The sequence below is a fragment of the Silene latifolia genome, chromosome 6 (genome assembly GCF_048544455.1).
Source record: "Silene latifolia isolate original U9 population chromosome 6, ASM4854445v1, whole genome shotgun sequence".
Classification (NCBI taxonomy): domain Eukaryota; kingdom Viridiplantae; phylum Streptophyta; class Magnoliopsida; order Caryophyllales; family Caryophyllaceae; genus Silene; species Silene latifolia.
The window spans coordinates 101016616-101042676 of NC_133531.1; the positions used below are offsets into that span (position 1 = coordinate 101016616).

The window sequence follows — 26061 nt, forward strand, 5'->3', positions numbered from 1 at the left end:
ATAGTTTAACGAATAGTTACAATCCATGAAACCAACTAAAAGTACGACAACTAAAAGTACGATACATTATTCAAACTATCTGTTCTCAACTGAAATAATAAGAAATGCTAAACTACAAAAAGACTCTATCATCATGTCGTGGCCATCCCAAACTATCCCGTACTCATCTCTACACTGTTCAATATCTGCTCACCATCCCCGAATGGATCACCGCAGTTTTTACAAAACAACACCGGGTCGATTACTAATCACATAATCAATATAGATAACAACAATAAGACAAACAGACAATTTGAATCACACACACACACACACACACCACCAACTCCCATCATCTCAATACCGACGTCCACTGGACCCCCCGCGCCATGGGGACCGCAGCCGTTCCCACCTAAGCCCCGCTCATCGTACGAGCGATAACCCCGTCCATTAATGTGCACATCCCCTTTCGTGGCGGGTTCCACGAAGGGCGAAACTAGGGCGTGAGATCACTCCCGCAAGTGACCCCACTCAACCGAGAACGCATCTCGAGAACCATCAACAAACACAACCACAATCACAATCACAATCACAATCACAATCATCATATCAAACAACTAACTACAAAGACATCACCAATATCCCATTATGGGACTAATACCGAGTAGGAAATCCTACCGGAAAGCACAACACGCATACGGTATCAACAAAATGTCTCAAAACGCCTCTTTTACGAATTCTCCTCCTAACATATAACACATAAAGACTACCAATTACTTACTATTCACAAAACCCCAAATCCTAAATTAGGGTTTGACCAAACCTAGCAAAACATTATATAAATTATATTAAAAGCTTACCCTCGACGCAAGGAATCCAACGACACGAACTACGATACGAACCGACCGTCCAACTCGGGAATTGTTAAGGATGCGATTAGGAAGATGACTGACTGCTTTCTCTCTTAAACAGGTTTTAGGTTTTGGTAAAAGTGAATTAAAACAACGACGATTATGTTTAAATACCCTAATCGCATAATTAACAAAACCCGCGAAAAACTCCCCGTAAACCGGACACTCGATCGAGTACCCAAGGTACTCGATCGAGTACCCCCTTACTCGATCGAGTACCTAAGGCTACTTGATAGAGTACCCCCTTACTCTATCGAGTACCTAAGGCTACTTGATAGAGTACCCCCTTACTCTATCGAGTACCTAAGGCTACTTGATAGAGTACCCCAAGACTTATAAATACGGAGTATTACAGTCTTCCCTCCTTAAAAAGAACTTCGTCCCCGAAGTTCAACCCATACTCTAAAAACAACCATACTACTCGACCCAGACACAACAACATAACTAAGAACTCAACAACTCGACCAAACATAGAACATGAACTCTTAACCCCCATTCTACCAACTATGTTTACTTCCACAACATGACTCACTATATCGTATCTACCCCATACATATCTCTCACGACACCCACTCCATACATAATCAACTACCATCCTCTAATGCTGCTAGCTCCATAATATCATCAACTATCAAACCCAATACCAAGACACTCATAGACCTCAAACGGAATGTTACATTCTACCACCCTTAAAAGGAACTTCGTCCTCGAAGTTTACTCACACTCATAACCTCATCATCCAACTGTCAACACTAGTGAAATATTCTCACACTCCTAAACATCACGCTACTACAAGCACGGCCATGGCCTATTAACAACATCAACCACAATATATACAACTCTACTTCGAATTATACTAAGACATGCACAATCATCAAATTTTCTTTTATCGCATCATACTCCTCTTGAGATAAATGTTACGTCCTCGTAACTCACTAATACTATATCCTTAATTATATCTTCTCATTATTTTCATCACCATCACATGTCATAGATAACCGCCTATAAACCCAACACTCACCATTCCTATATCAAAGGCTCCCATACATAAACATTTCTCATACCTCAACTCATTTGGCATACCACCTAACCTATACCATAAAATTCGTAGCAAAATCACCATACCAACTCTTCATTATTACTGCAAAACAACATACCTCTCTATGTAAGGCACTTATCTCCCAGAAGCATAACTCACGATCCACACTCGTTACGTACACGCACACTAGATCCTCAAGTTCTTTCTTCCATTACCGCAAAACTCATACACAACTTAACATGACACTAATTCCCAATACCCTACACTCACTGTCTCAACAAAAGATTATGAACCACCTGCATCTTTCGGGTCATTACCACACATGTTCTACGACTCACTTGCCATTACCGTGTCTACTGAAACCTTAACTAGAACAAGATCATAATTATTGTAACAACCTCTCACAACCGTGTCCCATGAACAGAATGTCACTATACCATGACAACAACGAAAACATATACAACTCTCTTTATATTAAACTCTACCCTCCTTCTCAAACTGAAACTTGTAAGAAACATTAGCAAACAAAACAATAGTCTATTTGTCCAAACTGAAACTCACAGGGAACAACAACAAATAAAACAACAATCTATGTATGACTGGTATGTATTTTCGAAATTCGAATCATAATCATCCCGCCTACTCCACCACAACCGGTGACGGCATCACAATACCGCCACCAACAGCCACACCGTAGTGCGAAAATACCCGTATCACAGCACTATGTACCGTGCCCGGATCACCACCCGAGGCACCACAACCACACCGATAGATATCACAACTGCATACGTTTCCCATAAACACTGACTCAGCATAACTTCTCAGACAAGAAAAACTTACTCAAATCCACTTTATTAAGTCACCACGCAACATATTATATGGATACACAGATAAGCATCTCATGAACATCATCTCTACCATTTCACGGAATACACATGTGTTATTAATACACATAAAATTATAACTAGCCATGTCAATTAATCAAATTATTACCTTTTTGGATATCATTCAATTAGATTACCGTGTCCAACATATATATTACAGAACATTCATAAAACAACTTTATAATTATCACACCATACCACTTCTTGTGAGGTTAGAACCTCACACAAACATTTACACATATCGTAGACCCGTAATCACAACCAACTAGTCAATCCTGACCACGTAAGTTACCACTCGATAAAGGTTACTTGTCGCCCGAGTTTAACTCATATGCCCCTCATAACATATTCCCCCATTCGCACAACCATCACTTACTGCCAAAAATAACCATACCTTTACTATTCAACTATTAGCATCCGCCTCATCTAACCACATCTTATACCCTCTCACAATCATACACAACAATCAGGTCCCTACCAAATCAGCCTCTTTAGAATTGCTACCTTTCTAATATACCATCACTCTTAACCACTAGTGGTAACACCACAAGGCCACCACTGCTCGTATATCAAACCTCTTACACTCATATCAAAATAACATGGTTTTTCTCCTATTTTTGGTTAACATTCCAAATAACGAACAACAAACCCATCCACAAAATTACCTCAACATTATTCCCAATACTATCTTATTTGTATTGTCATCCAACTCTCCACCAAATATCTCGTATCGTGCCAATACTCCACCAACTTCTTACTCCCTTAATTCCTCGAAACTCATTATCAATCATGTTGTCCTGAAACTCCTATATAACCTTCAGCTAACATCCTCGTGATACTATCACACATTTCGATGATTCTTTACCTTTATATCACATAACTCCGGTGAACATTTTCCTCAGCTTACTTTTATCCTTCTTTTCTCTTTACACTCAATAATACCAATTTAATAGCTCAACTCCTTATTACTTCTATCTAACCCTTTAGTGCACCAGTTACCTTCTCATCGCTCCAAAACTCAAATCCCATTATTTTATATCGATATCATCTCCCTCTTTCTTACCACAAATATTCTCTTATTATGTCATCAATCACCCTTGCCACTAATCCATCCATAGAATCAACATTTACTGTTCAACAATTGCATCTCCCTTCTTACATCTCTAGAAATCAAAATTCCTTTCATACCGCTAATTGCCCAAGGAAAACCCACAATAGTTTCATCTCTTAAAAAAACCAAATCTCCACCCCGCGACATGTCTCCACAAAGTTCACTATATACCACTCTTCTCAACCCCTTTAAAACGAACTTTCATTATGTATATTCTTAACCCACACGGCTCTTAACTACCTCCCTCCATAATTCTTTACACATCTCAAGTTGTCACTATCCATATCCTTACTCTCAATCCTTTCATTCTCACGTTCCTTATACTCACATCATCCATTGCCCACATTCACTTACTTTTACGTTACTCAACACACACTCGTATCACTCATCTCATTTCATCTCAGAAAACATGCTCTATGTCTCAATTAAGCCATGACAATCTTCCTTTTCTTTTTCCACTATCTATTACAACCACGTATAACTCATGTCCTCCCACCGAACTCATACTCACCACAAAGCCACTCACTACACCACAAGATTGGGTAACTTACGCGTCAAGACCAACATACATGTAAAACAATGCATAAAGAAGTAAAATAACCACTTTGAATTAAACATAATATGCAACGAAGTCAAAAGATAAGCATATGACCCAAAACAAGGGTCACTAGATCGAGTACAGGCCACTCGATCGAGTAAGGGACTTACTCGATCGAGTAGGTCAAGATTAGAAGCACGTAAAACAAATCACCAGGGCTACTCGATCGAGTAACTAACGTACTCGATCGAGTGCCCCCTTACTCGATCGAGTACCAAGGATACTCGATCGAGTACCCCAATTCTCAAAGCACTTCCCAGTTTTCGTAAAACAGTCATAACTCACTCATTTCTTGGTCGTTTGGGGCGTGTGACCTATCGTTAGAATCGTAAAAGAACAAGCTATCACCTCCAATTGGAATCACATTAAAATCATTTATGCATCTCAAGTTATAACAGTTTAAAGACAACTTTGTTGTAATCAGACGACATCACTATTTGATTTTAGTTCCAAACAACGTAAGCGACAACAAGGTAAACAAAACAACCCAAAAATCATAACACCAGTATTGCTAATCATATGTTACTATGTTCAAAGCCAAGCAACAACATTCATCATGCACATAGATCATTTAACTTGTCAATCACGCTTTACTCACATGCTCTTATTTTATAACTTCACGTACACAATAACATAATATACGACATGAAATCCCCTATTCACATGTTACTAACATAGCAAAAGTAGAAAATCCACTTCCATCACATAAACATGTCCTCCACATGAATTTCATATTCTCATGCAATTCCTTAACTCATTTTTTTTTTCAACCAATTCAAAACAACATTATAAACCAACCGTCTTGCAATTCATGTATTCAATCAATGACAATTATAATCATATCATCATTATCCTTCACTACACATCTCACATACTCCACATGTATACATCCATTGATTCATACAACACCTTACTATACAGATACACAACACACAAAGTATGCACATAGCGATCCCGACTCATATCCCATGTGACCGGTTCAAAGTTGTAGGGCGACCCTGCGACTTTAGGACGTCTCCCAAGCCTTTGCACTAGCTCCTACAACTTTTACCCCGGGTTCATTTTAATTGACTCCCTATGTTCATTAAGTTCATTGGTTACAGGTTTCAGGATCGTCGCTCTGATACCATTTGTAACACCCCCATACTCCAAGTGCCTTACCAGGACCACTCAGGTATGAAGACATCACCATCTCGGTCGCCCGAGGTATGATAATCAAATAGACAAAACAGAAACAACGTTTATTATAAATAGTTTAACGAATAGTTACAATCCATGAAACCAACTAAAAGTACGACAACTAAAAGTACGATACATTATTCAAACTATCTGTTCTCAACTGAAATAATAAGAAATGCTAAACTACAGCGGAAGACTCTATCATCATGTCGTGGCCATCCCAGCTATCCCAGTACTCATCTCTACACCTGTTCAATATCTGCTCACCATCCCCGAATGGATCACCGCAGGTTTTACAAAACAACACCGGGGTCAGTACTAATCACATAATCAATATAGATAACAACAATAAGACAAACAGACAGCTGAACTGTCACACACACACACACACCACCAACTCCCATCATCTCAATACTGACTGTCCACTGGACCAACCCTGCCAGTGGGGGACCGCAGCCGTTCCCACCTAAGCCCCGCTTATCGTACGAGCGATAACCCTGTCCATTAATGTGCACATCCCCTTTCGTAGCGGGTTCCACGAAGGGCGAAACTAGGGCGTGAGATCACTCCCGCAAGTGACCCCACTCAGCCGAGAACGCATCTCGAGAACCATCAACAAACACAACCACAATCACAATCACAATCACAATCATCATATCAAACAACTAACTACAACACATCACCAATATCCCATTATGGGACTAATACTGAGTAGGAAATCCTACCTGGAAAGCACAACACGCAGACGGTATCAACAGCTGTCTCAAAACGCCTCTTTTACGAATTCTCCTCCTAACATATAACACATAAAGACTACCAATTACTTACTATTCATAAAACCCCCAAATCCTAAATTAGGGTTTGACCAAACCTAGCAAAACATTATATAAATTATATTAAAAGCTTACCCTCGACGCAAGGAATCCAACGACACGAACTACGATACGAACTGACCGTCTGAACTCCGGGAATTGTTAAGGATGCGATTAGGAAGATGACTGACTGCTTTCTCTCTTAAACAGGTTTTAGGTTTTGGTAAAAGTGAATTAAAACAACGACGATTATGTTTAAATACCCTAATCGCATAATTAACAAAACCCGCGAAAAACTCCCCGTAAACCGGACACTCGATCGAGTACCCAAGGTACTCGATCGAGTACCCCCTTACTCGATCGAGTGCCTAAGGCTACTTGATAGAGTACCCCCATACTCTATCGAGTACCTAAGGCTACTTGATAGAGTACCCCCTTACTCTATCGAGTACCTAAGGCTACTTGATAGAGTACCCCCTTACTCTATCGAGTACCTAAGGCTACTTGATAGAGTACCCCAAGACTTATAAATACGGAGTATTACAGCATGCTCTTCCTACGACACACTACCCAATCTCTCACGACGGGGTACGCCCTCGGCTCAGGCTCCGTCCTCTTAGGTGCGAAGCCGGGAAAGTAGGAGAACACCCATGCCTGCAGGCAAGAAAAATCATTAATGATCTTTCATAATTCAATAGAAACAAAGAAAGGAAGAAATAATGATCTTTCATAATGCAAAAAAGGTTCATACCACCAACAAGAGTCCAGGACCGACAGTAGCAGGAGAAGTCCCCTTCACCATCAGCTCAGGAAGTACCATGGCCCTCATGTAGCGAGTGAGGACCGCAAAGGTTGAAGTTACCCAGTCCCATCGACCCAGGCTACTCAAGTCAGACAGAAAAGGAAGAAGCTTCGTCAATAGCCTCTCCCCCTTGTCTCCGAGGTAAATCGAAGACAAGAACCACCACAACCAAAAGCGGGCTCTCTACTCCGCAGTACAAGGAGGAAGAGGCACCTTCCTCCCATCCATCGTCACCGTCGCCCGGGACCTACCCGCAAAGTAGTCCCTGACGTAAGAACTCGGCACCAGCCCGGGAACGCTGGCAGCACCCTCCGCCAGGTTCCAGCCGATCAGCGTCCTTGCCTCGGCTGAGTCCACCCTCATGGCCTTCAACGGACACACCAAAGTCTCTTCTCCGCACGACAGACCAGAGATCATGTCGTAGTCGTCCAAAATGACCCCGACCTCTCCAAAAGGCATATGGAAAGTCAAGGTCGTGTCCCAGAACCGATCAAGGAAAGCTCGAATTAGGCTAAGGTTAGCCCAAATCTTCCTTTCCCTAATCGCCCTCGACGCACCCACCAAAGCTCCGAAGGATCCCAACTTAACGATGGCCTTCTCCTCCTCCGACAGTCCCCCGAAGGCGTCCATCATCGTCGAGTAGCCAGAAAAGGACCTCATGTTCCCGTGGACATGAGCCACAAGTCGGTCTGCGGATTTGGGCCACTTACCGATCTGCGGTCACGGGCCACCTGCACGCAAACCAATCTGTGGACTTGCAGCGGTCGTTTGAAAGCCACGCTCGGTGGCGTTGAAATGCTTTCGACCGGATCGCTTTAGATCGGTCGATTTAGTCTCGGTAAAGGTCTCGAAACGATTAGAGATGTTCGGAGTCGCCACCAAGCATTTGTGGGATGCTTGGAACCCGTTCGAATCCACTTTATACCTAGGTCAATCAAGGCAAAAAGCGGTGTTTGACATAGGTACTAAAGATAAGGACTCGTCCCCCTTTTAGCATTGTATGCCTAAAATGACTCTCGTACGCCCTGGATAAGGCCATCCACTATCCAAAGGTTCTAAGTAAGGGTTGATGTAACACCCCGTATTTTATTAAGTTGGATAAAATTCTTTTAATTGCTATTTTGAATTTAATTACATCATTTAACGATTTATATATATATGCTTAGCTAATTAATTAATTAATTTCATCATAATTCGATACGTTAATTTTAATAATCGTTAATAAGTTTATTTAAAGTTAGTTCGAGTTTATTGAAGTTAGTTCGAGTTTATTTATTTAATAACTTCCGTTTCTTTACGAGTCCTTATGAAAGTTGTTTTAAGTGAACCCGAGATGGATTTTGGGAACAAAACCGTCCAATTAGCTATTTTGAGCTTATTTCACTAAATTAGCAATTTTTATTAATATCCGTTAGTTTTGTAAAAATCGTTAATAATTCCGATTCAAGCTGATATTGTATTATTTACGTTAACTAGCTGAGTTTATTTTATTTTCACTCATTAAATTTATTTATTATTGATTCCGTTTTATTACTGAAACTTTTACTAAAACCGATTTTATTAACTCGAGACGGTTTTAAAAACTAGCGAAATTACTTAACGATGAAGAAAGATACGTATAATAAATAGCTAGCAAGCAAGCACGTCACTCATTTCTACGTTGTTCCTCCATCTTCTTTCTTCTTCTTTCGTTCTTCTTCTTCTTTTTTTCCCCTTTACAATTTCGCGTCTATAAACCCGTCCCGACGCTTCGTTTCTCAACTGTTTTCAACTATTTTTGTTCCATAGCGCTCCTCTCGTCGTTCTCGTCATTCCGATGTAAGTAACATTCATTTTCGTCATGTATTTTTACAAACCCAATTTATACTTTCAGCTTTATTTATTATAAGACGGTTGTAGATGTTGAGATAGGCGGTCTTGTAGAAGATTTGTTAGTCATAAATGATTAGTTCAATCGGAAAAAGGTAACAATGATAGGTTACTCGATATTACTTATAAAATATGTTTATTTCGAATGCTGGTTAGTCTGTTTTATAGTTGAGACGGTGTATACTTATATATAGGGATCATTATGGATGTTAATTAGTCCGTTGTATAGTTGAGACGGTGTATACTGATATGTGGAGATGATTGAGACGGTGTATCTTGACCAGTAGGGATCATTTGGGATGCTAGCTAGTAAGTGGTATATTTAAGACGGTGTATGCTGACATGTATGGATTGTTTTGGGATGCTATTTGGGATAAAGATGATTGTGTTAGAATAATAAAAGGAATTATGGATGGTTGCCATGTTAGGTGTAACTAATTTATAAATGGAAGAGGAGGTGGGATATGTGAGACGAAAGAGATCATGATGGATATATAAAGCTTTATACGTTGAATTGCAGAGAGATATTCATAGCCCTTGTACCGTCAGTTGATTAATGGTTTTGAGGTTCAGATTTGGACTATGGATTTGGGGTATTGTATATTAATTTGTGTTCCTGGCTGTAGCTTGGCAGTGGCCTGGCAGTGGCCTGGCCGTGGCCTGGCCGTGGCCTAGGCAGTGGCCTAGCTAAGTCACGAGTTTGAGGCCATGTGTAGTTGGTGGTTAGGCCGAGTTTGAGGTTGTCATAATAACTTTTGAGCCGTGTCTATAAATTGTTTTGACGCTAGTTTGGTTTATTTAAAATATAATTAAATTAATTTCCGTCTCTTATTTTATATAACGATAATTCGTTAATATCGTCCTTTCACATAATTATTTTAGGTGGCTCATATGTGGTTGAAGATGAAGAGTAATTTCGGGTTTTAGAAGCTTTCTCAAGTTATTACTTGTCTCTTTGCTAGCGTAAGGTAACTATTCCGAGTTACTCAACGAATTATTGTCACATTAGTATTTGATGTTGTGTTTGTTGTTTGATAAGTGTTTAGGTGATTGATAATGTTTTACTTTCGTTTTTCACATGATAGAAATTGGAAATAGCATGAGGATGACATTGTGATATATTTTGTAATTTGGGCCAAAGTAGGCCAAGACTCTGAGCTGGGCCAGATTGACCGAACGAGTTTGGTCAAACTAGGTTTAAACCGGTCAGCCTCGATTTGACCGATGACCCGTCACGGGACTCGGGTCGAGGGTTTGTCTTTGAGGTGAGATTGGTTGTTATTGGATGTTTTACGTTGATGCCTTAATATTTGTGACTATCATTTCACATGTTGGTTGTTGGATGAATTGGTTGCCTTATACTTGAGTCTTCTTGGCTTGTTGCCATTTTAGTTTGTTCTCATGAATTATGAGATTAACGGTTAGCTGGAATTTGGATTATTATTGATATTGGAGATATTGTTGGATTGTCAGCTGAATATGCTCTTGCGTAGCCTTTCATATACTAGGGTGTGTATGATCATATGAGTGTGCAAGCTTGGACTCTTTGCCTCTCTTATGGTTAATTGGGTGTCCTACTTGTCTTGTGTGGTGTGGGCTAAAGTATTCAAGCTGGGACTAGGTCCTAGGAGAGTATTTCGGCCTTCGTCATAGATAGGCCATTATAGTCTTTGACGAGTATATGTTTGCGGCTTAATAGCCTTTGTGTTCCTGGCTTGGTGGGTTTATATCCAAGCTGGGGCATGACCTTTCTGCCTATTTTGTGAGGAGATGGTCAGCTTAAGTACTAGCCAACCCTTTGGTGGACTCCTTAGGGTACTCATGTGGTTTTATCATGAGTCTTGGGTGCGGTGGTTTTATCCGCATTTCTCTAGGTCTGCGCAGTCTAGGATTAGGGTTGAGTCGTGTTTTGGCCATGTTTTATTCATATTAACCTCTGAGCCAAAATACTAGCTTCCCTACCTCGTGGTATAGACTCGAGTTACAAAGTGACTATTGACTGTACTAGTAACTTATGCCTGTCTCTAGATATTGTCCTTTCTTGTTTGATGATTCTATGAATCATAGAAGGTGAGATGCAAGCCGGCTATGGTTGATAGAGTTTGGATTCCTGGATGTTATGTGATTCACATGATAGTGTAGTATGAGTCGGTCTAGTATTCGCATGCTAGGACTATGTGTTGTTATATTGTTGTTCACATGATAAGCACGATTGTCTAGCATCTATATGCTAAGGCTATGTGTTATTCATATTCATATTCTTATGTTTACATGTTATATTAATTATGACATTTCGTGGTGGGAGAACTCGGAGTTACTCCCCACTTTTGTGGCTTTCGTATTTGTATAAAATGCGAATGACAAGTAGGTGATGCATATATGGGGTACATGGACGAGCTAGCGAGCAAAGTAACCTTGGGACCTAGATTGGTTTTATTTTATTGTGACCCTTAAACACTTTTTATGTCACATACATTTTAGGGACATATGTCTCCCTTTCTCATATTTGGGTTGTATAACTTTGTTTCGCGACTTTAGCGATGTTTCATTCATGAGATTTATTTTGGACCTTGCATGTTTGACACCTTCCCATTTGGATATTTTTATAACGAGTTCGGTTTCGTTTCGGTTTTAAAATTACAGGTTTTTACCCAACTGAACCTATTACAAACATATCCATGCAGCTTTATTCTAGAATTACTATGTTTATTTTTCCGCGATAAATGAGGATGTTACAGTTGAGGGTACGTATTGGGAAGCCTTTTAATCGGATACCCAATCCCGCCGGCGTTAGAAGCCTCTACTGATCGATCGTGGTTGTTTAAGTGCAAGAGTTGATAAAACGGTGTAAATGCATGAATGCACATCCAAAAGTCTTAACCTAACATGTGAAAATTTCCTAAGTCGGTTTGTTAATCCAAATATCAAGCATAAGATGTCAAGTTGGATTTAGATTGATTTGCATGTGAAAACGGAAATTAAACATCCATTTACCAAGTTCGGGTTATGATGCTTAACACGATCCATTATTTGAAAAAGGGTGTCAAATGACAAAGTGTAAAAACGTAAGCTTGGCAATCTGATCCGTCATGTATTCGGATTAACCATAATCGGGATCGTCCTAGACAAGTATCAAAATGAGACAGAACAGTGCCAGGTAGCCCCATTAGGGCGCGATCCTATTAGCGAGAGAATAGGGCCTGTCCAGGTTTTGAAATATGAAAACAGACGACCTCTTGGGGCGCGAGCCAGGAGTCGACCCAAGGGGCGTCTTCTGGTTATTAAAAAGGTTATGAAAAAACCGTATTTTGTAATGAATGATTTGCAAGTATGATTTGCATGACTCAAAATAATTATTATTACTCCCTCCATTCAACTCTAAATGGCACTTATGCTTTTAGCACAAGTTTTAAGAAAGCAATAAAGAATTGATAAAAAGTACACTTGCTTTATGAAACTCAGCTTTATTAGGAGAAATGTAGCTGAGATTAAGAAAACAATTAGGGACTAAATTTCCCTCCAAAAATTACAAGATTTTAAAAACCCCACCAATTGGTGTCTTTTTAGACTTTTCCCTCCCAAACCAATCAACTCACAAGTACAAATGGAAAACAGCTACCCTAAGTAAGTTCCCATCCTTCATAACACCTCAAAACAAGCAACACCTCCATAAACATCAGTCATTTCAGTCCAAAAAAATGAAGAGTTGCAAAATTACAGTCCTTCATAAATTACAGCCCTTCATAAATTATAGTCCTTCATAAATTACAGTGCACAAAAGTCGATAAAATTACAGTCCATCGAAAATATTACAGCAAAGTCTCTGAAAATTACAATAAAATTACAGTCCTACCAACATTACATAATCCTCAACCAAAAATGGGAGCCAAGTGTCTCTCTGAAAAATCCAGGTTAGAAGTTGCCATCTTCTTGCTTCAGAAATCAAAACAAGGCAAGCTCACCCGTGGTGATATGAAGGAAGTAGCTGACAGATACGGTGTAAAGGTTAAAAAAATTTCTAAGATTTGGAAAATTGCAAAAATACACAAAGCAGTAGGTCAAGCATTAGATGTGAAGAGCAAGAGAATGGGTAACACGAATAGGAAAAGAATACTACCACCTATTGAGCATATTAAAACATTGGAATGGGGTCAAAGAGACACCATGGAAAGAGTCTCCAAAAACACAGGAGTAAGTGTTGGGACAGTTCACTCTTGGGTATGCAAAGGTTTATTAAAACCACATTCAAGCCCACTGCATCCTCACCTCACTGATGCAAACAAGTTCCATAGGTTAAAGCTGAAGGAAAAGTAGATCTATATACTTACATATTCATATATGTTATAATTTAATTTGTCATAAAATTAACAAGTGATCTTATGCATGCAAACTATTTAACAAAATAAAGAAGAATTCATCCCTACATAGGAATTTCGGTTCATGTGGGCACAAAAGAGATCTCCTTCTCTTTTGTTCTTGAGCTTTCCTTTTGGATGAACAAAGACCCAAGTGTAGGATCTCTCCCAAGGATTTATACCCAAGACACACTCTTAATAAAATTAATATAATGTATACTAGATAATATTAATTTTGTAAAGAAAAATTGACCCAAAAATATTTGGTTATCTCACCCAAAACCGGTTGAGAGAGAGGAATGATAGAGGAAATTTTTCTCTTTTTAAAACTCTTGTTTCTAGATGATATGAATGAATGATAACACTAGTTGTTTTCTAAGTGAATATTAGGCAAAAATAAGAAGAAAATCTCTTCCCAAAACCGGTGGGAGTGGAGGAAAAATAGAGCCAATGCATGCTCATGGTTACCTTCACAAGAATATGTAGGTGTGCATGGCTAGCAATAGGTTTACATAATTATGTTTTCCATTAACTTTAATCAACATAAAATATATGTTAAATCCTCCCACTATTTCGGCCAAATGGAGATAAAATGGATTCCATTTTATCTTTGTCAATTGTCAATATGTCACATGTCATATGTTGCATAAATTTGTTGTGCATTTTTAACATATTAAAAATCAACGTATTATTAAAAATACGTTACATACAAAAATCGACTTAGTAATTCATAATTACTTGTGCCAAAATATTTTACCAATTATAAATCACAATGAATTGTATTTATAATAATTCATTCAATTTCAATTGTTTCTTTAAACAATAATTTCATCTGAGTAATGATACAATTCGATTACTCAGACCGTATCTCATTTTAATCAATTTCAATGTGATACGTAAATTTTACTTCCAAAATCGTCCGTCAATTTTCAAGTAATTTAATTAACTCGTAACATTATACGATTAATTAAATGATCAATTAAGAGTGTTATCCTTTAGGTATGACCTAGGGGATCAACTGATCACCACCGTCGCACGACAGTAATGTCAAACTCTAGTCAGCCAATCATTACCGATATATGTTGATCAGTTGACAGTAAAAATATTACTTCCCAATTGTATTCTTTATAATGAGATTTAAACATATGATCATCATGATCAACAGTCGTGATCGCATTATTGTCGGAGGACACATATTCCAACAATCTCCCACTTGTCCTTGACAAGTGTTTGTCACCAATTCTCTTGTCCTATTACTATCTCCCACTCAATGCAAGGTGTCTTTCATGTCGTACTTGCAAGTGATCATATCGAGAGTGGTTTCCTCGATCTGGAGAATAACTGATTGACCGGACTTATCTATCATAGATACTTTCCGAGCGTGGCCACGCATTTCCAGTTCATTACTCCTCGAGTGGCCCTGAGATATTGTTATAACCCTGACTAGGGGTGGACAATTCCTATCGCACTCATTCCCTTCAACTAACCACATCCATCATAACCCAAAATGTGCCCATTTGACCCCATTTACGAAGGTCGTAATAACACAAATCAAAGTTAATCTGAAACTGTGCCATCTTAGGTGAATAATCTTTAGTCAAAAGAATCGACTCATTAGAATACTATAGTAGCTCTCGCCACGACCAGGCTATATAAATTGCCAGAACTCTATAAGCGGTCATAAGGCCCGAAAAATGTTCCTAACGATCTGCCTATGTGATCGACTAGTCATCTCACATGACTCTATGGCACTTGAACTTGCCATCAATCGCATCACACTCTAGTCACTTCGAGACGTCACCTCATACAAGTGACTATGGGCAAATACTATGTTAATCCGTGTTCACTTTAACGGGGTTCAATTGTCACTACAACCCGTTTGGATGTAACAATGTATAAATTAAAGATAAAAGACAAATGTGATTATGAACATGAACAAAAACAACACTTTTTATTTCATTTCAAAATCTAACAAAAACTTGGTACACGTTTAAGTCCCATGGACGTAACATGTCCATCATGCTTAGCCTGCGATAAAGGCTTGGTGAGCGGATCGGCTATGTTGTCATCCATCCCAACCTTACAAATCGCAATTTCCTTTCTTTCAATGAAATCTCTTATTACATGATATTTTCTAAGTACATGTCTAGATCTGTTACTAGACTTCGGCTCCTTAGCTTGGAAGATCGTCCCACTATTATCACAATAGAGAGTGATGGGATCATTGGCGGTAGGTACTACTTTTAGACCTTCCGTGAATTGCCTCGATCCAAACAGCTTCCTTAGCGACTTCGATCTTTGCAATGTACTCACCTCCGTTGTAGAATCCGCGATTCTGACTTCCTTGAAGCTTCTCCAGCTTACGGCACCACCATTGAGCATAAAAACGAAACCAGCTTGTGATTTCAAGTCATCTCTATCTGTTTGAAAACTCGAGTCCGTGTATCCATTAACACGCAAGTCAGTGTCTCCTCCAAACACTAGGATAGAATCCTTAGTTCTTCTCAAGTACTTAAGGATGTTCTTGACGGCTATCCAGTGACTCTCACCTGGATTTCCTTTATATCTACTCGTCATGCTCAAGGCATACGAGACATCAGGACGTGTGCATATCATGGCATTCATGATTGATCCAACAACGGAAGCATAAGGGATCGTCTTCATGCGTTCAACATCATGGGGTTCGGAGGGAGATTGAGTCTTGCTCAATATCGTCCCGGTTACCATAGGTACCAAACCCCTTTTGGATTTGTCCATGCTGAACCGTCGAAGAATCTTATCAACATAAGACTCTTGACTTAGTGCCAATATCCTCTTGGATCTATCTCTATGGATCCGGATACCTAATATGCGTTGTGCCTCTCCTAAATCCTTCATTTGGAAGTGGTTACCTAACCACTTCTTAACAGAAGACAACATTGGAATATCATTTCCAATGAGTAGTATGTCATCGACATACAAGATTAGGAACACAACATTGCTCCCACTGAATTTCATGTATAAACATGGTTCCTCGACATTTCAAGTGAAACCATTCTCTTTTATCACATGATTAAATCGATGATTCCAACTTCTAGATACTTGCTTAAGACCATAATGGATCTCTTTAGCTTGCACACTTTGTTAGGATTTTTAGAATCAACAAAACCTTCGGGTTGTATCATGTACACCTGCTCTTCTAAATGCCCATTTAGAAAAGCGGTTTTGACATCCATTTGCCATATTTCATAATCATGAAATGCGGTAATCGCTAACAAAATCCGTATGGATCTTAGCATGGCTACGGGGGCGAAGGTCTCATCATAATGGAGACCTTGGACTTGGGTAAATCCTTTTTCCACTAGCCTAGCTTTGTAGACATCATCATGTCCTTCTATGCCATTTTTGACTTTGAATATCCATTTGCATTGAAGGGGTCTTGCCCCTTTAGGCAAATATACCAAGTCCCAAATTTGGTTTTCAAGCATAGAATCCATTTCGGACTTCATGGCTTCAAGCCATAAGGAGGAATTTGGACTAGAGATTGCGGCCTTGTAGGTGGCGGGCTCGTCACTTTCCATAAGCAACACATCGAGTGTTCCATCTTCCTCGATAAGTCCCACATATCGATCGGGATGGCGAATTACTCGACTCGTTCTTCGTAGTGGAGGAGGTACAACCGTGTTAGACGACGAAGGAACATCTTCTTGCGTCTCTTTCTCGGTTTGTGGCTCTTGAACTTCGTCAAGTTCAAAATTTCTCCCACTCTGTCTCTTAGAAATGAATTGACTTTCTAAGAAGACAGCCTCGCAAGACACAAACACTTTGTTTTCTTGAGGTTTGTAGAAGTATTATCCTCGAGAATCCGAGGGGTAACCTACAAAGGTGCATTTTTCGGATCTTGGGGCAAGCTTGTTGTCATTCTTAGTTTTGACGTAAGCATCACATCCCCAAATCCTCATATAGGATATATTGGGAACTTTTCCCGTCCACATTTCATATGGAGTCTTCTCGGTGGATTTAGTGGGACTATTGTTCAAAGATCTAATTGCGGTTTGAATCGCAAATCCCCAAAACGAGTTCGGTAACTCGGTTTGACTCATCATGGATTGAACCATATCAAGTAGAGTTCGATTTCTCCTTTCGGCAACACCATTGAGTTGTGGTGTTCCAGGTGGAGAAAGTTGTGATATAATACCACAACCTTTAAAGTGTGAATCGAATTCAAGGCTAAGATATTCTCCACCACGATCGGAACGTAGTGCTTTTATCTTTTTGTCTAATTAGTTCTCTACCTTGTTTTGAAATTCCTTGAATTTCTCAAACGCTTCACTCTTATGTTTCATTAAATAGACATACCCATGTCTACTCAAGTCATCGGTGAAGGTTATAAAGTAGTCATAATTACCACGAGCGGTGATACTCATTGGTCCACATACATCGGTGTGTATGAGTCCCAATAGTTCACTAGCTCGTGTCCCTTTACCACTAAAAGGATTACGAGTCATCTTGCCAAGTAGGCAATATTCGCATGTACCATATGATTGATAATAAAATGGTGTAATCACATTAGTCGAAATTAATCTTTTGATGCGATTCTCGTTTATGTGACCTAATCGACAATGCCAAATGAACGCTTCACTTGGGTCACTTGATTTGAGTTTCTTTGATTGAATGTTGTAGATATCATTAGTTGGATTTGAGGTCTCTAAAATGTAAATGCCATTGATAGAGGAAGCTTGGCCTATAACCAAGTCGTTCCTAGAAATAGTACAACGATTGTTCTTAATGACAAAACAAAAACCGTCCATGTCTAGCATGGCGATTGAAATAATGTTTTTAGAGAGTGTAGGCACATAAAAACAATTATGTAAATACAACTCAAATCCATTAGGCAAAGCTAAAACATAAGTTCTTTTGGATTCGGCCGCTACCCGAGCTCCATTTCCAAGGCGTAGATCCACATCTCCCTTGCTAAGCCTCTTCACGTCTCTAAAACCCTGTAAATGCTTACAAAGGTGAGAACCACAACCGGTATCTAGTACCCATGGCGTAGTGGAAGTATAATTTATATCAATAACATAAATTTCTTTAGGAATTTTACCTTTTGGAACGATGATTCCTTCCCTTATATTTCGCAAATATACGGGACAATTCCAAAGCCAATGTCCCATGCCATAGCAATAATGGCATTCATCATTAACTTGCTTGAAGTTTTTGATTTTCTTTCCCTTCTTCTTGAACCTTTTGCCCTTAGAATCAAGAACTTGATTGCTTGAGCTCCCACTAGTTTTGGCATCTTTAACTTCCAGAGACAAAGACTCTATAGATTGTATGAGGTAGTCTTCCTGAGACGGACTCACACGAGGTCTAGTAGTAGTAGGTGGTTTAGAAGAAGTGATGAGGTTAAGGTTTCCATCCGAACCTATCCCAAAATGAAGTTCTCTAGTAGTGTCGAAATCATTGTTGGAGCAAACGTCGTCAAAAACATTGTGGTAAGACTCAATAGTTATCGGTGCGGTAGCATTTGATGGATTCATTGTAAAGAACTACAAATATGGAGGAAAAGGAAATATTAACATTTGTCTTTTTAAATCATACTTGTAAAATATTAACAAGATATGAACACTTATATAGTGACCTCTACCCAACTATCATAAATGATTCCAAGATCCAAATTCATATTAACTTGGGCACGGTATGGCCGATGAAACCCTTATCAATATAACTCGGTGGATTAACGTTTTAATCGATTCTACTTTTAGAACTCGTGGTCGATAAAATTACTCTAATAATTATCTATAGCCCAAAACACATCCGACAAGGGCACGGTATGGCCGATGAAACCCTTATCGAAAAACTTTTGTTGAGTTCAATCCAAATTTCGAATAAATGTGTCCATGATCCAAATCCACATCAACTTGGGCACGGTATGGCCGATGAAACCCTCATTAACATGAACTTGGTGGATTAACATTCATCACCCACTTCCCCTACGTAACAAGGTTTGTACCCCGGTAGGGCCGAGTGCACTCCCTCGCGAAATAGGTTTTCATGGTTTCTACTATTTGGTAAGGCTATGTCTCAATTAATTGTTTTAGCGAGAGGTCATGTCAATTTATTATCTATCACGTTTTAAGTGAACTAAAGCGGTGAACTACGATAATTCTAATTGACACGGTCGATAAACTCGATGAGATGAGGATGCATGTTTTAGTTATGGCGATTTAGCGATGCATGCAACATATAAATAAAATGCAAACATAAAAATAAATCCTAGTATGGCCTTCCTAAAATAGAAAAACTATTTAACTATTACATATTCGGAAACCAACTCCATTGGTCCCTTTAACTTCGGTTGAGGCACGCATCTCGAGGTAACACCGTCTTTATGTATCGCCATCTTAAAGAAATCCGTCTTTGGGAACTCCGAGATAAATTAAATTACATAGCAAATAACATAATTTCCTATTATACATTTGTAACTAAAATAAAATAAATCTATTAAATTACAAAACGGTGATACGAGATCACAATAAAATTACAACCGAATCGATATTCCCATACATTTCGGGAAATACCAATTAAAACTAAGGCCATACTAAGTAAAAATTACATAATTCAAAATTACATAAATTAAAATTATGACAATCATAAAGAAAATGCAGCAATATAATATGTATGAACATGCCCAATTTTATGCTAAATCGCCTTTAATTAGCCAATATCGTATATTACTCGGTTTTTACGGATTTGCGTGATTTCAACATTTTATAATCACAAAAATTACATAAATTCATAATTATGCATAAGTTAATTACCCTAACCTCTTAGGACTCAAAATTTAGTCTTCACTAATTATTTGACCATAATTAACTCATATTTCTAAAATTGTTCATTAATGGACCAAAAATTACAAAAATAAGCTATAAACTTCTAATAAATCACAAAATTTCAAATAAATTTGAAATTTGAAATTTTAAACTCATGAACATTCTGGAAAAATACCATAGCACTCATAATATTCAAAAACTTAGGTTAAAAATTTCGAAATTTTTCCGGAAAAACAATGTTGCGGTTTATCGGTTTTAACTAAAATAATCATAAAAACATGTGAAAAAAAATATTCATCAACTTTTCAATTTTAGATCTGAAAAAGATAATAAAATGCAACATATGATGTTTTTCTTTAGTCATAGAGTATGTTTTATTAAGTTTTCATTAATTAGGTCACTATTCATGCCATTTTTCTTCAAAAATCCATAAATCATGCAAAAAGACTTCACTATAGCCCATTATTTTACACACATCTTGTAAAATTGCATGTGACAACATAATAAATTTCTATGACCAGATTCGAAATTTATCTCATATTAACCTATTTTTCACCTAAAATCGATTTTAATAATGAAAAATCCATTTTTCGAGCATAACATGTCCAAAAATTATGAAAATTTACAGGTCATCTCAAAATAATATATGTGATAACATATCCAAAAATCAATGGAAAATTCGAAGTATAGCTAATTTTAGACCGAAAATGACATTTTTACTCATAAAATCATATTTAAATGCCATTATTGTATAATATGAACAATAAAAATCCGTAAATTTAACCAAAATATCCTAAAACATTTTAGGACCAGAAATTTTAACATGAATGAATTAATTTCGTGATATCTCATAATAACACTAATTATTCAAGTTTTATATGTTATTCTTATAACTCGGAAAAACTTTTAACCGATTTGCATGCAAACAACCATGGCTCTTGATACCGATTGAAGGAAAAGTAGATCTATATACTTACATATTCATATATGTTATAATTTAATTTGTCATAAAATTAACAAGTTATCTTATGCATGCAAACTATTTAACAAAATAAAGAAGAATTCATCCTTACATAGGAATTTCGGTTCATGTGGGCACAAAAGAGATCTCCTTCTCCTTTGTTCTTGAGCTTTCCTTTTGGATGAACAAAGACCCAAGTGTAGGATCTCTCCCAAGGATTTATACCCAAGACACACTCTTAATAAAATTAATATAATGTATACTAGATAATATTAATTTTGTAAAGAGAAATTGACCCAAAAATATTTGGTTATCTCACCCAAAACCGGTTGAGAGAGAGGAATGATAGAGGAAAATTTTCTCTTTCTAAAACTCTTGTTTTTAGATGATATGAATGAATGATATCACTAGTTGTTTTCTAAGTGAATATTAGGCAAAACTAAGAAGAAAAATCTCATGGATTTCTCTTCCCAAAACCGGTGGGAGTGGAGGAAAAATAGAGCCAATGCATGCTCATGGTTACCTTCACAAGAATATGTAGGTGTGCATGGCTAGCAATAGGTTTACATAATTATGTTTTCCATTAACTTTAATCAACATAAAATATATGTTAAATCCTCCCACTATTTCGGCCAAATGGAGATAAAATGGATTCCATTTTATCTTTGTCAATTGTCAATATGTCACATGTCATATGTTGCATAAATTTGTTGTGCATTTGTAACATATTAAAAATCAACGTATTATTAAAAATACGTCACATACAAAAATCGACTTAGTAATTCATAATTACTTGTGCCAAAATATTTTACCAATTATAAATCACAATAAATTGTATTTATAATAATTCATTCAATTTCAATTGTTTCTTTAAACAATAATTTCATTTGAGTAATGATACAATTCGATTACTCAGACCGTATCTCATTTTAATCAATTTCAATGTGATACGTAAATTTTACTTCCAAAATCGTCCGTCAATTTTCAAGTAATTTAATTAACTCGTAACATTATACAATTAATTAAATGATCAATTAAGAGTGTTAACCTTTAGGTATTACCTAGGGGATCAACTGATCACCACCGTCGCACGACAGTAATGTCAAACTCTAGTTAGCCAATCATTACCGATATATGTTGATCAGTTGACAGTAAAAATATTACTTCCCAATTGTATTCTTTATAATGAGATTTAAACATGTGATCATCATGATCAACAGTCGTGATCGCATTATTGTCGGAGGACACATATTCCAACAAAAGCATGCTTTGAAGTGCTTAATAGTTGAACATGTTCAAGCAGATTTTTTAGATCTTAATGCAATGCCAATCACAAAAAATAAATTTGCAGAAATGAGTCATATAATCCACATGGATAAGAAGTGGTTTTACATTAGTTATGATGGTCATAAATTTTATATGGTTGAAGGGGAAGAGATACCATATAGGAGGTGTCAATCCAGGAGGTATATCACAAAGGTAATATTTATGTGTGAAGTATGTAGGCCTATATATTCAGAGGATGGAGAGTTTCTATTTGATGGGAAAATTGGAATGTTCCCTTTCACAAAACAACAACCAGCAGCAAGGGCAAGTTCAAACAGGCCAAGAGGTACAATGGAGACGAAGCCTATTGATTCAATTACAAAGCAAGTAACAAGGGAATGCATCATAGAACAAGTTATACCAGCTATCAAGACTAAATGGCCTGAAGGAGAAAGTAAAAACATTTTCATTCAACAAGATAATGCAAGGCCTCACATCAAGAACAATGATCAAGCATTCATGGCTGTTGCAAACTCAGAAGGCTTCAATATTCAGTTAACTTTTCAACCTCCTAACTCACCAGATTTAAATGTTAATGACCTTGGGTATTTTAGGGCTTTACAGTCATTATAATCCCAACAAGCAGCCAAATCAGTTGATGAATTGGTCAATTCAGTCATGCAAGCATATGTTGATTATGATCATACAAAACTCAACAAGGTTTTCCTAACACTTCAGTCAGTTATGGTTGAGATTATGAAAACCAAGGGTCATAATGACTTTGCAATCCCCCACATGAGTAAGGATCATCTAACTGCCCTTGGCATATTACCAAGAAATTTGGAGGTCAATGAAGAATTGGTCAGAGAATGTATTGGGTATTTAGAAGGAATAGGTCAAACAGAAGGTCTAGAGTACTTGATAGGGGAATTAGGATACAATGTTCAACCATTAGTAGTTTAGAATATTAACCGACATTACTAAGGATACAATGTTCAAGTATTTTGAAATTTGTTTACAGTATAAACATTTCAATGCTAAGATATGTTTAGCTTGTAATCAGATTATGAACATGTAATGGTATGTAATGCAAGACAATCTAATGCAATATCAGTTGTAACAATTTTCAGTTTTATGTGAAGTATTAAGCTCATTTTACATTTCATATAGTTGCACTAACATAAACTCTCAGCCTTTATTGGCCTCATCATTGAGTTATGTGAAGTAATAAGCCTTCCTACACAGCCACAAGTGAAGGTACATAATGTTAAGACCATGAAAAAATAGTGATACTTTGGCAATTTAGATGGTTTAACACACACACTCATTCAATTGTAGACTATATGGTGGCTTAACTACTTTAATAAAATGGCCAATGATGTTCTATTTTAGCTATAAACTTGAAAGTGCTCTCAAACCATTAAGGTACATCATCACTGGGCTACCTCTCAGACCATTAAGGCACATCATCACTGAGGTTCATAAACAACAAAAATTACAGTCCTTCCAAAGAAAATTACATTATCATCAAACACCCACGGAAATTTACATAAACTCTCAGGCCTAATTGGCCTCATCATTGAGTTATGTGAAGCAGTAATGCCTCCTACACACACACCCAATGAAGGTAGACCATGCTATGTCCAATTAAAAACAGTAGTGAAAGAGGCAACAACCAATACAGCTCTCATATCAGTTCATGAACATTAATCATTGAGCAATTACTGTTAGTTAGATGGATAAGCACACACACCCATTCATTGGTAGACCATGTGGTGGCTAGACTACTTCAAGTAAATGGCCCTTACCTACAATTTTTTCCTAAGATAGTAAGAGCTCTCAAACCAATAAGGTACATTCATCACTGAGCAAGTAGAAACACTAAAGCCTCTCTGTCCATTTGGGACCTTCATTGAGGACAACAGAATTACTCAAGACAAAGAAAGTAGAAACAGGCAATTACAAAGAAAAATTGAAATGCAAGTGTATCAGTGTATCAGTGTGACTGTAATTGAAAAATGTTTAACATGCAATTTTACCAGTGTATCAACCCAACAGAACATGCAATTTACCAGTGTATCAACCCAACAGAACATGCAATTTACCCAACATGTGTGACTGTAACAATGTTTAACATGCAATTTTAAAGTTTAAATTGCAGAACCATCATCGAACATGAAAAATTGAAAAATTGAAATGCTCATGTGTGACTGTTATTTACCAGTGTATCAACCCAACAGAACATGCAATTTACCCAACATGTGTGACTGTAACAATGTTTAACATGCAATTTTACAGTTTAACATGCAGAACCATCATCGAAAACAATTTAACAATTTAACATGCAATCAAATTGGAAAAATAGCTTAAAAGTTTAAGAGATAGAAATAGACCTCCTTATTTAGATGATTTTTTAAGTCTAGCAATACATCTTTCCTCCAACTGTCTCATTCTAAATGAGCTTCGTGTTTCAGGTAGTTTCTCAGGTAGTCTGTCAATTTTTTCAGGCGATTTCCCAGAAGACATACCCCCATCATCAACACGCTTCCTCTTTAATTTGATTTTTGCCTTAAATTTGTCCGCATATTTCCAGAATTTAACCGAGCTAGGTGATAACGGCGTAGATTCTACTTCTTCAACCTTTTTCCCATCAGATCTACCCCCACGTTCAACATCAGTGACAACATCCAACACACTCTTATTAGGAACAAAGAAATCCGGTTCCTGAAACTCCGTTTCTGGAACATACATCCCAAAACGGTCCGGATCTAAGGAGTCAGGAACAACAATGTTAAGAGGAGGAGAGTCAGGATCCGAGTCTTCATCATCTTCATCAATATCAGACGAAACAAGACGATACCAACCAACACGATCCATGTAAAAATAACAGCAACTGATGGAACAACAACGTTAAGAGGAGCCGATTTTCTGATGGAGATTTTAAATAGAATTGATGAGGAGATTATAGAGAGAATGAAAGTTAATATGATAATAAGGAAGATTTTAGATAGAAATGAAGAGGAAATCTTAGAGAGATGAGCGGCGTTGGTCAGAGAGAGAGGATAAGGGAGATTTAGGGTTTTTGAAGGAGAGGAAGTTTCGAGAGTGTATAATGAATGAGAGAGTTGAACGGTTTAGGGTATTGAATGAGAGGGTATTGAATGAGAGATGGAGTGGGTGAGAATTTTGAACGGTTTTGGGTAAGTATTGAGTGGGCCAGAATTTTTTTTGGAGGGAGTTGTTAGTGAAGTGGGTTGGGTTAGGGATTGTTTTAGTGTTGGATTTGGGTTAGTTGTTAGATTAGGGTAGGTTTTGAGAGATAATTAGAGTGGGCCAATAATGGCATAATGTGTAAATATTTAGTTTGTATTAGGACAGAATAGGGAAGTAATTTGCCAAAAAAGGAAAGTGGCCTTGTGGAATTGAATGGATCAAAATGGTATAAGTGCCTTGTGGAGTTCAATGGAGGGAGTATGTTAGTAA

General features: G+C 37.6%; 1 protein-coding gene across 1 annotated transcript; it reads left to right on the forward strand.

The window, feature by feature from the left end:
- The first annotated feature begins 22665 nt into the window (after nt 1-22665).
- LOC141588403 (uncharacterized) lies at nt 22666-23211 on the forward strand. The gene has a single exon (XM_074409847.1). It carries the CDS (start codon nt 22666-22668, stop codon nt 23209-23211), a length of 546 nt encoding a protein of 181 aa, XP_074265948.1.
- Nucleotides 23212-26061: the final 2850 nt, after the last annotated feature.